General features: G+C 28.2%; 1 protein-coding gene across 1 annotated transcript in view; it reads left to right on the top strand.

The window, feature by feature from the left end:
* The window catches only part of LOC105617839 (liprin-alpha-1-like), a gene marked incomplete at its 5' end in the record, with an annotated part of 173,753 nt that overhangs the window by 48,792 nt on the left and 113,063 nt on the right, over nucleotides 1-11,898 (top strand). The window contains one exon of the mRNA XM_012199390.1: nucleotides 3,410-3,484. Within this exon, the coding sequence (XP_012054780.1) occupies nucleotides 3,410-3,484 (75 nt within the window). The remainder of the gene's footprint in view (nucleotides 1-3,409; nucleotides 3,485-11,898) is intronic.

Below are 11,898 nucleotides of genomic sequence, written 5' to 3'. Positions count from 1 at the left end.
ACGTACTACTACTACGTACTACTACGTACTACATACACTACACACACAACACACACACACACACACACACACACACACACACACACACACACACACACACACACACACACACACACACACACACACACACACACACACACACACACACACACACACACACACACACACACACACACACACACACACACACACACACACACACACACACACACACACACACACACACACACACACACACACACACACACACACACACACACACACACACACACACACACACACACACACTGGACGTAATAAAGTGACTGTATCAAGTTAATTTTTTGAAAAATATTTCAGACAAAATTTTTCGACTTCAAGAGGGACATAATATGGCATTGATTAGACTTTCAGTAGTGTTGTCTAGATCAAAATCACGTTGAATTTTTTAAATAAAATCCTCCATTTTTCATTACATTCTTATAGTATATCTCTAAAGCTTTCCAAAATACTATAATTAAGTTCGTTTTTATTAAGTATTTTTTGAGTTATAAGATTTAAAAGTTATAGTACTGTCGGCATTAGCATTACCCAAGTCCTAACATTATCCTGAACAGTATTCAAAAGGTTTTACCCATCGGACACAGTCGGACACCTTAACTTTCAAGCTTTATAACTCGAAAGGTATTTAATGAAAATGAATTTAATTACAGTGTTTTCGAAAGCTCTCGAGGTAAGCTATAAGAATATGTAATGAAAAATGGAGGGTTCTATTTAAAACAACGTGATCTTGCTCTGATTACCTTGGTAATGCGATCTAAGATCTAATCAATGATGCCATATTATGTTCCTCTTGAAAAACTTTTGTCTGAAACATTTTCCAAGAAAATGCATTTCAAGAAATTAGCCTGGTGCGGCTGTTTTGTTACACTCAATATATATAATACATGGATGTCTCACTTTAACTTTGATATCGAAACATTTCGAAAATTATAAAAGGTACGGAAAAATATTCTATAAAAAGATTGTAAGGTTTAAAAAGATCTATTTATTGATTATATTCGTTTAACATTTGATGGCATTGTCAAGATCAGGATAAGGTCACTTCGAATTTTTAAGAGAATATCCTAGATTTTATTACATATTTTTATAATCCTTTCTGAGACCTTCTGAAAACGCTAAAATTTAATTCACTTTGGAGCAGTCATTTTGAAGTTATTGAGATTTATATGATAAGATGTCCAACCAACGAAGATCATTGTTTGATTCAATGAAGACAAGATCAAAAGATGATTCTGTCAATGGAGGCAAGATCAGAGAATTAAGGAACTTTGTCTAACTGTCATTATGTGTCACTCTCGAAATTAAATGTTCAAAGTGTGCGCCGTTATTTTTTAAATACAAAATCGATCTGCGTCTAAAGTTTCATTGGACTCCTCTGAGTATTTGCGACGTTATCGCTTGATTGGCTCTTTTAACTCTTTCCATTATAATCTCATGGTAGGTGCTTCCTGATACACAGCATCTATCACATCCCCATAAATGAACACGATTTAGGTTTGGTGACCTTGGAGGCCACAAGACTGAGCCTTTGACTTATCGAATGATTTGGATATTGCTTATCTAAGAAAATTCAAACATCTCGAGAGTAATGTACTATCCTGTTGAACACTATCCTGTTGAAACCAAAATCTTTAGCGGACATCCAGTGGAATAGTCCTGAATATATCTTAACAAATGATTTTGGAGAAAGTCTAAGTAATTATAATTAATTGTGCATTCAAAAAGATGCGATCCAATAATTTTTTATTATATTTGCCAATCCAAACATGGAAGTTCCAACATTGATTGATCACCTGTCGATATCAGTAAGGATCTGCTACCAGTGACCAGTAATGACTATAAAATCTACTGAGACTGCCATTGCTATGGTGGTTTCGTCACTGAAATGGACATTCTAAAAAAATTTGGATTCTGCTCCAATGTATCTAGTGCTCCTCTATAAAATTGATCTCTCTCATTCTGCAATCATTCTTCGCTCAATTCTTGTATTAGATAATATTATAATAAGGATGTAAGGAGGTATTGTAACATTGAATGAGTAGATAGGGAATCCTAATTCATGTTCTATTTATCGAGTACTGAATTGAAATAAACCATGCCCGCTGCGAGAAGTTTAGGTCATCCATCGATCTTGCATTCACTAATTGAATCATTGATCTTCGTTGAACGACTAAACAACTTATCATATAAATCTCGATAATTTCAAAATGGTTGATCCAATGTGAATTAAATTATAGATATATATTTTGGAAAGATCTTAGAAACGGCTATAATAATATGCAATAAAATCTAGAGAGTCCTATTTAAAAAATTAAAAGTGATTTCGTTCTGACTTTGGCAACGCCACCCAATGTTAAACGGATATAATCAGTAAATATATCTTTTCAAACCTTATAACTTTTGATGGAAATATTTTTCCGTATCTTTTATAATTTTTGAGATATTTCGATGTCAATGTTAAAATGCGCGCGCGCGCGCACGCACGCGCGCACACACACACACACACACACACACACACACACACACACAGTGCCCGCTAAAAATTTCGGTTGAATATCTCAGAAAGTATGCATTTTTGGGAAAAATGTTTTAGACAAAAATTATTGGATTTAAAAGGATACATTTAATGATCTCATTATTTTGATTTTAGGTGATCAATGTCACAATTTTTTAAAATTGGATATCCTCTTTTTAATTCAGAATCTAATAGCTACTGTCAAAATCTTCTCAAAATGTTATAATAAATTCATTTAGGTACTTATCGAATTATAAGGCTTAAAAGTTACATTATCGTCATTATTAGTATTATCTAAGATGTCCGATCGATATAACCTTTTGAATGTTGTTCAGGATCATTCTGTGGATAACATTCGTTAAGATCAAAGTCATTGAAGATTGTTTCTCTTATTTTCATTTTTACATAAAAATGAATTTTTAGAATTTGCAAAAACAAATGTAATTCTGAACAATATTCAAGAGACATTAGCCATCGGACGGACACTTTGTATAATGCTAATGCCGGCGGTACTGTAATTTTTAAGGATTATAACTCGAAAAGTATTTTATGAAAAATAACTTTATTACAGTGTTTTGAGATGCTCTTGACATCAGCTATTTTGGAATAAAAAGTAGAATATCTAATTTTAAAAAAATCGGTGTGACCTTAACCTGATATTGGTGACGCCACTCAAGATCAAACTGATCATTAAATAGATTTTTTAAACCTTATAATTTTTGTCTAAAACATTTTTCTCAAAAATATATTTTTGAAACATATTTTCCAAGATATTCAGCCGGTCAGGAATTTTTGGTGGACACTGTATATGTACATTGCAGCTAAAGGATAACAGTTGTGATGAAATTCCAGGTACGTGAGCGTTTACGCGTGGCCCTTGAAAGAAATACAAGTCTCGAGGAGGAACTAGCCCATACCAAAGAGGAAGTGAGTTGTATACTTTGTTAATTGAAGTATGAAAATATTGTAAATATTTCCTTAATAAAAGATATCTATTATCTGAAGATATTGAGAAAATCTAGAATTCTTAGAGAATCTTTTTTGCTTGATGAAGTCAGAAAATTTGTAAAGAAATTTTATATATAAATATATAGATATTATTTTTCCTTTTATATTCTTTCGTTTACATGGAATAAAAGGAGGATGTCCGTATAGGGGAATTTCTGCCTTAGTGATGGAACCTCTGAAACTAATAAATTTATTCGAGTATGATGAAATCTATTGGTCAATATATAATAAATTTTTTTATTCCACTTTCTTATCGCTAAGGAAAGTTGAAAAAAATCATGTTCGAAATTTTACATATTGACGACGCGGTGATAAGAGAGGTAGAGAGCGAAGTAGTGAGCGTGGAAGGGAAAAGCCGCTGGCTCGAGTAGTAATAGTGATCGAATAGTAGTAAAATTGATCGGAAGTAAAGATTTTTTCAACTTCTTTGCCGATAAGAAAATGGAATTTAGTGTTAGGCAGATTTCATCATACTCTAAATGAATTTATCAATATCAGATGTTCCATCTCTAGGGCAGAAACCTCCATGGGCATTTTCATTTATTCCACTCCTACTCTCTAAAAGTAAATCAACGAAAAATGTCAGTGTAAACAGTAAAATATGGTTTTATTAATAATCTAAGAGTATTTCACTGAGATTCAGTATAATTTAATCACACTTTGCTTTTCCATTTTATATTTCACTGATTATGATAGTGAAAATAAAATTTCACTGTGAAATCAGTAATTTATAAAATAACAATTATATAATTGATATAATTAAATTATGGTATATATTATTATATTATAGGTACCGCAGAAAGTTCGTGTCGTTTTTTTAGATCAAAATTATACATAGAATATATTATACATAGAATATATTTGTTGTTATTATTATACTAGTCAATAGACCAAAATTTTTAAAATTTGTTTTTTAAATTGCGATATGTTAACGAAGTTATGAGCAATCGAAGTGCTCCTTTTATTTAATTTGCGATAACTCAATAAAAAAAAATCTTAGGAATACTTTTAAAAAACGATTTTGTAGGGAGAACTTTAAATTTTCTTCATTTCGATGGAAAAATCGAAAATTTTTGCAAATTTTTTGGGCAAATGATAAACTCAAAGTTAGAAGAAATTTTCCATCTTTTTCAGCTCTTTCAGTATTTTTTTGTATGTAAAAATTACTAAACTCAAAGAAATTCAAAAAGCATAGTAGCCTTTCGAAAGTAGAGATTTTAAGCTTCAAAATCGTTTCTTTTTAATTTTAATTTTGTTTATTTTTGACGAAGATGTATTGTAAATACAATTTTGTGCTAAAAAAAACGACATGAACTTTCTGCGGTATCTAATATTTAAACTGACATTTAAAAAATGAGATAATAAAAAAAAGATGTTTAAAAGTGGCAAATTTTTGCCCAAAAAGATAAGTAAATCGGAATAATCTCTTTTTACAGATTTTGATTTCCTGAATACGATAATGTTAATAAAAAGTTCGGGATTGATAGGAAGCACCTTGCAAATTTAGCTTGAATATGATATATTTAAAGAAATCAGTATTCTTGTTTACTTTTTCCCAAAATAGAGAGATGTTCCCCAAATGTCACGGACTTTTTAATAATTTTATCATATTATTATAGATGACTTAAAAAATCAAAATCTACACAAAACAGTATTTCTTTTACTTATTTTTTTGGACAAAAGTCAGTCCTTTTTTAATATCCTCCTAAAAAAGGCAGATTTTTGCCCAAAAAAATGTATTGTAAGTAAAAGAAATAGCGTTTTTTATAGATTTTGATCTCTTGAATATGATATATAAAATTATTAAAAAATGGCATGTGGGAAACATCTTGAAAACTAAACAATAATACTAAAATTTTTTTAAGTATATATCATATTCATGCTTAATTTTTAACAATATTCTCTATCGACCCCGAACTTTTTATTAACATTATCATATTCAGAAAATCTATAAAAAACGCTATTCCTTTTATTTACATCTTTGTGGTCAATCAAATTCGACCTCTTTTTAATCCTTCTTAGAATAACAATTATATAATGGATATAATTTGATAATCTCATATAATTTATAGAATTTGTAAAATATTAAACTTAACAAAATGATAAGAAAATATAATATTTTAAAACGAAGAATTAAATATTCAACATGTTTCCCGATATCATCATAGATTTAAGTGTAAATAATAAAACGTTCAATATATATGTTGTTTTCTTAAAGAAAAATTTCTTTTTCTATTGTTTTAACATAAATTTTTATTAATTTATGGAATTTTATATAAAAAGTTTTGTACAAAAAAAAGAGTATTTGAATATAAAATACTCTTCACAATAAACAAATTTCCATATTTTAAGATGCTAATAGTATTAAATTGAAAATCTAATTTAACTTGGGAAGAATATTATTAATTCAATTTGATTGCTACAAGTCTGAAATTAATCAGTACGCAGTCATATATCTAAAAGATAAATTCATTTAAAAAATATATAGATTATTATACCACTTAAGGTACAAGGATGCTCCGGATAGAATATTCGAAATTTGGGTCAGCCATTGATCGGTCGTGCTAAGATATGAGAATGCCACACAGAGCTAAGCAGATTACCGTTTTCGACTTTGCGACATTGTAATAGTAAAAGTTCGAAGTAGGCTAGTATTTGTAGAAAATTTATTACAATTTATAAATTGTTGGTTTATAGTCTTTTTTGTCAAAGATTCTCACAATCGTGTTGCACTTCCATTGAACTTTTCGGAACGGCTCGAGATGCTCGGAATTCGCGCTTTTATTCTCGAAAGTGCCGAATTTCTTCACGAACTGCTGCAATTGTTGCGTTATGTAGTCCAAATTAATATAACTTTGTATGTAACTTTAATTTTGAAATACTGATTTGCAAAAAAATTTGCAAATGAAGAATTTTAAAAATGATTTATTTGGTCACGCATCTTCCTCCTATTGAAAAAAGAAAATGGAAGTTCGATATTTTCTATCCCTCTTTTTCCCTCTTTTTTATGCGGGATTTACTTCCGCTTTGCAATTTCCTTGTATTTTATTATTAGTATTTTATTGTTAATATATGTAATCATTACAATGATTACAATAATTATTACAATGGTATTGCTCGACTGTATATGATATACTGTATATCATAGGTCCCGTTAGAAATGATGAATTCTGTGCGTTTTCTAATTCCGCTGTCTTGTAGTTTGATATTTAAATTCATTAATTCCATCAGATAAATATTTTTTTTAATTTTATCATTTCTGGCTTAGATCCTTATGTTTTAGTTGATTTCGTAAAAAGGTTAAGTTGTATTCGGATAAATGAATTTGGTCACAGTCTTAATAACGCCTATCGTTTTTATAGGCATGTTCGCCGTCGTTAATTTACGTTCTATAGTATGGTTTGTCCTATTTTAACAATGTTGTTCTACATCCTTTGCAATTCTTGCAATCTACAGTTATTGTTTGTTCATGAGCAGAGGAATATAACAACGCTCGGAAACGCTAGGAATATAACAACTGCTTTTTGAGGGCAATCCATATTGTATGGTTAGGTTTAATATATCGCATGTTACATAAGTGTCTTAGAATTAGAATTTTGTAAATATATTTGATCGCATTATATTAAGTTGGAGGAAAAGTTCTACGATATTTTGTTAGCTCAAAATTATATATACAATATCTTTTTATTAAAAAGGATCAAAACTTAAATTTAAAAAAGGGTTTTAAAGCTTGAATTCTCTGCTTTTGAATAGTTACTATATTTTTTTAATTTGTGTGAGTTTTGTAATTTTTATATAGAAAACTACGAGCAAAAAAAAGGGAATTTTTCTTCTCACTGTGTCTGTTACGTGCCAAAAAAAATTTGCAAAAATTTTCGACTATTTATAGGAGAAGATTGCCGAAACCGTTTTGTTTTTAGACAACATTTCTTAAACAAAAGATAAAATAAAAATACATGAATACAAACTAAAAAGTGTCTTCTATCAGATAATATAAGCAGTTTTTATAATATTGTTTATAATTTTGCAATAATTAATTTTTTCGTAAAATAAGCAAAAATGAGCGTCTGACTTTTCATTTTTATACAAAACATTTTTGTTAAATTATATGCGTATTTACTTTACAAGATGCAAATATGTAACGCGATAGTTTTTCAATGCCTTTCTCGTATATGTATCATTTTCTTTAACTTCGATAGAGTTATTTGATATTATAAAGTACATTACAAAGATTAAGTTAGCCCATGATTTGTTTTACAGACAAATGTGTCGGTTTACGCTGCACCCCGATTTTATATTTAAAATAATTTTATAAAAAAAACTAAAAAATAATATATATATGAAACTGATTTAAGAAATTACAGCATTTAAAATGACATAATATTGATAATATAATCACTATTATTTAAATTATTTGCAAAAGAAAATCATAAGAATTTTATTTTCACATTCATAGAATTCGTTTTTAACTGATTTCATACAGAAACAAGCCACAAAATACGAATTATGCGTTTGCACTTTTTTAATTAACTAAATAGATCATTATGGTGCATAAATGCTAATTACTTGTTTAAATAGTTCATATTTTTATTTATAAAGTGCAATAATTAATTTCTGAGAGGTGTTGCCTTAGGAGATCTACAGTGGCGTGCAAAAGTTCCCGGCCAGTGACATTTTATATAATCTAATTTATAAAAAAAAGCCCAATAAAATTTTAATCATTATCAGATGTTATCACAAAATTTGGTTATTCTTGTACTGATGCCCGATAATAGTTAAAATTTTATTAGGCTTTTTTTATAAATTAGAATACAAAATGTCACTGGCCGGAAACTTTTGCACGCCACTGTTAATATCGGCGACTTTCCTCTATCGTGAAAGTTTTGAGGTTTTCTTTACAAAATCGTTTTTAAAAAATGTTTCTACGATTTTTTTGTTCTTGAGTTCACGAGTTAAATAAAAAGGAGTATTATGATTTTGATTGCTCATAACTCCATTAAAAATCATCATACTACAATTAAACAAACAGATTTTTAAAACTGAAACGTTGCTGTATCAAATAGTATCATGCTAATTTTTTAAATGTAAAGTATATAAAAATTTGAGTTAAAAATGTGATTACTATTCTTATATAACCATTACGCAATGGAAAAAAGGATAGTAATATCACATTTTTAACTGAAATGTACTTATATATTTTTTTAAATTAGCTATTGTAGATACCGAATCATAAAATTACCGGATATCGAATATCCGAACAGAATGTAACATTGAATATCCGGTATCTGATCGGATATCCGAGAAGATAATTTCGGATATCCGATCGGATTCCGAGAAAGTGTCTTCAAAAAAAAAGGTCTATAGAGAAAAAGATTGCAATTTCGCAACAATATATAAGATATTAATTGTTCATTTTTTCTTATACAAATAGTTCTAGAAATAAGCATAATATCATATTATGAATAGCATTATGAATATGCATACTTATTTCTAAAATGTTTGTATAAGAAAAAGTGAACAATTTATTGATATCAAATTTCAACCAGATATATTCCCGGATACTAATGATATGATATCCGGCTATCTAGTCAGATAATAAAAAAATACCGGATAATACCGAATACTTTCCAAATATCCGGTGCATCCCTACTATATCAATTTCTATTACATAACTTGATAAAATAAGTTTTAACTTTAAGAATCTGTTTTATTAATTACGGTACAATGATTTTTAACGGAGTTAAGCAATAAAATCAGAATGCTTTTTTAATTAATTTAATTAATTTAATTTTTATTTAATCCACGTGTAACTTAGTAACAAAAAGTCATAGGAACATTTTTTAAAAATGAACTTTTAGAAAAAAGCTTTAAGCTTTCACGTCAGATGATCGAAAATTTTGCAACCAATATATTCTGTATATAATTTTGAGCTAACAATTCCGCAGAATTTTTTTCTCCAACCCAATACTTCACATAATAAATTTGCATTTTCATGATATATAGGATTGATGTGTTCACAAATATAGGTGCAATCTATTTGTTTACAATTATTGTCTTACATTTAAATCTTCGCGTGATATAACGTTATATAATGCTGATTTTCACTGTTTACAGCTATTATTATTTGATCTACTTCGGTTATTGTAAATATGTTATTATAGTTATGAATGAGCAATGGTACTTTGTATATTATATTATATTTAGGATGAGAGATTAAAGGAAATTTTGGGAGTGTATATTTGGTTTGTCATAGTGAATGCTAACATCAATGCATTTTTCTGTGCCTCGAGCCAGTTTGACTTGAGAATCCTGAAAGGAAAATGAAGTTCTAATGGAAGTTTTGGTAAAATGGAAGTCTTAATGCAGCTGGGCTTCTTTCAAGTTAACAATAATCTGATTTACTGAGTGTTATTCCGTAATGCAGTTTTCCTACCTTGACAACAATGAGATGATCCATAATATTGTTTACATCTTGTATAATATTCATGATAATAGTGTTAAGCGTAAGAAAATCGTTCATTTCTTCTAATAAATCTTGGTGTCTACCTTGCTGTTTATTTTCGTGGTAATGTTGAGAAGTAATTATATGTTGTAATTATTTTATTCCTTCTAATTTGTCTACATGAGCGATTATTGTGTTTAACAGTAATGTAGATGACTAGAGTCGTGTATCTAGTCATGGTATCTAAATACTTTTCGTGTATGTAATTAATTACATCTCTTAAGAGGATCCTAAAATGCAAAAAAAGAACAAAAATATTTTAAATAAAATTATCTATACAGTATCTAAATTTGTTTTTTAAATAAATGTATCTGTATAGTTACTCATAAAAATATATCTGTATCTGTATCTAATTACATTTGTCTTCAAATAACTGTAACAGTATTTAATTATTTTTAAAACTGTATCTTTTACAACACAGGTATTTAAAATTTTTGATTGATTTGCCATTAAATGATGAATGTGTTGTTAATTATTTAAGAAAGTATAATCCTGATTCATGTGTAACATTCTTTATTTCATAAGCCTCATTCTTTATATGTCATTCGATTGTTGAAGCAGTAAATATGGACTTTTGTGAATCTGGCCTGACTTTTTATAAATTAAATTTTTTTTACATAAAATGATAGTATTACGTTAGTAATAACAATAATTTTGTTTGTAGTTCCATATATTAAAAAATATAAAATTTTTTAAAAATGACTTATCCGACTGATAAAAAAATTGTTAATATATCTTGATTCAAAATTGTTTGTAGTTATTTATAGTGATTTTCCGGTCGTAGCTGCATCATTTTAAAGTTACCAATTAAAGTTATCTCCAAAATTAGCAAAGTTACGTAATGTTTATTTACGTTTGTTTATTGTAAATTTGATGTAACTTTTAAACGGTGTAACTACATATGATCGGAAAATCACTGCAAACAATTAAATACAATTTGAAATTAAGATATACTAACAATTTTTTTATCTTACGGTCAAATGACAGTCATTTCTTAAAAGATTTATATTTTTTAATATATGGAATAAATAGAATTATTGTTACTATAAACAACTACAAATGAAATATTATCATTTTTATAAAAAAATTTAATTTATAAAATGTCGGATGCCAGGTTCACAAAGGTCCATATTATTTACTGCTCCACAAAGATGTCTGGAAAAGGATTATTTTGCGATAATTTTACTGATGTGTAGTACAAAAAATTTTTTTCTTCCTTATGCTTTATAATACTCTCTCTTCTTTTCTTCTTAATTATAATATATAAGTCCATTTGTGCGATAACCATGTTTCGAGTGCCAATCTATACAGATTCACATGCCTCCACTTAGAAAAAAGACAACATGATCAAAATACTTATCCCTTAAAACTGTTTCAATTTCATCTGAAACATTTTTTCCTATCTCCGAATTGTGAGTGTTATTCGGGTGGCCTTATCTTATATATATTTTTAAAACAATTATGTGTTTTCTATTCATCAATTGAGTCATCGTATTATTCTGTATTCTGTATAAAAGTATTAAGTATTACGATTATCAAAAAATAAATTAATAGTTTATAAGTTATTTAATATTTTATGTCAATATAGGACATAAGGTATAAAACATCTCGTAAACTGTTGATTTTTTGATATCACTATCTTAATACTTTTATCAATATTTTGATATCACTATCTTAATACTTTCAGAATAATTAGAGAAATCATATTGTTTAAAAAAATTTATATTCCATTTTAAAAAATGGAGGTGACTATGAAGTCTCAAAAAATACGATATATAGAGAAAAAGTTTTTGTTCATCATAATAAGATATATGAAAAGATGTTTTAAGTA

Source organism: Atta cephalotes (assembly GCF_000143395.1).
Source record: "Atta cephalotes unplaced genomic scaffold scaffold00014, whole genome shotgun sequence".
NCBI lineage: Eukaryota > Metazoa > Arthropoda > Insecta > Hymenoptera > Formicidae > Atta > Atta cephalotes.
The sequence above is the reverse complement of the archived record's forward strand: the minus strand, read 5'-3'. Positions and strand labels throughout refer to the sequence as shown.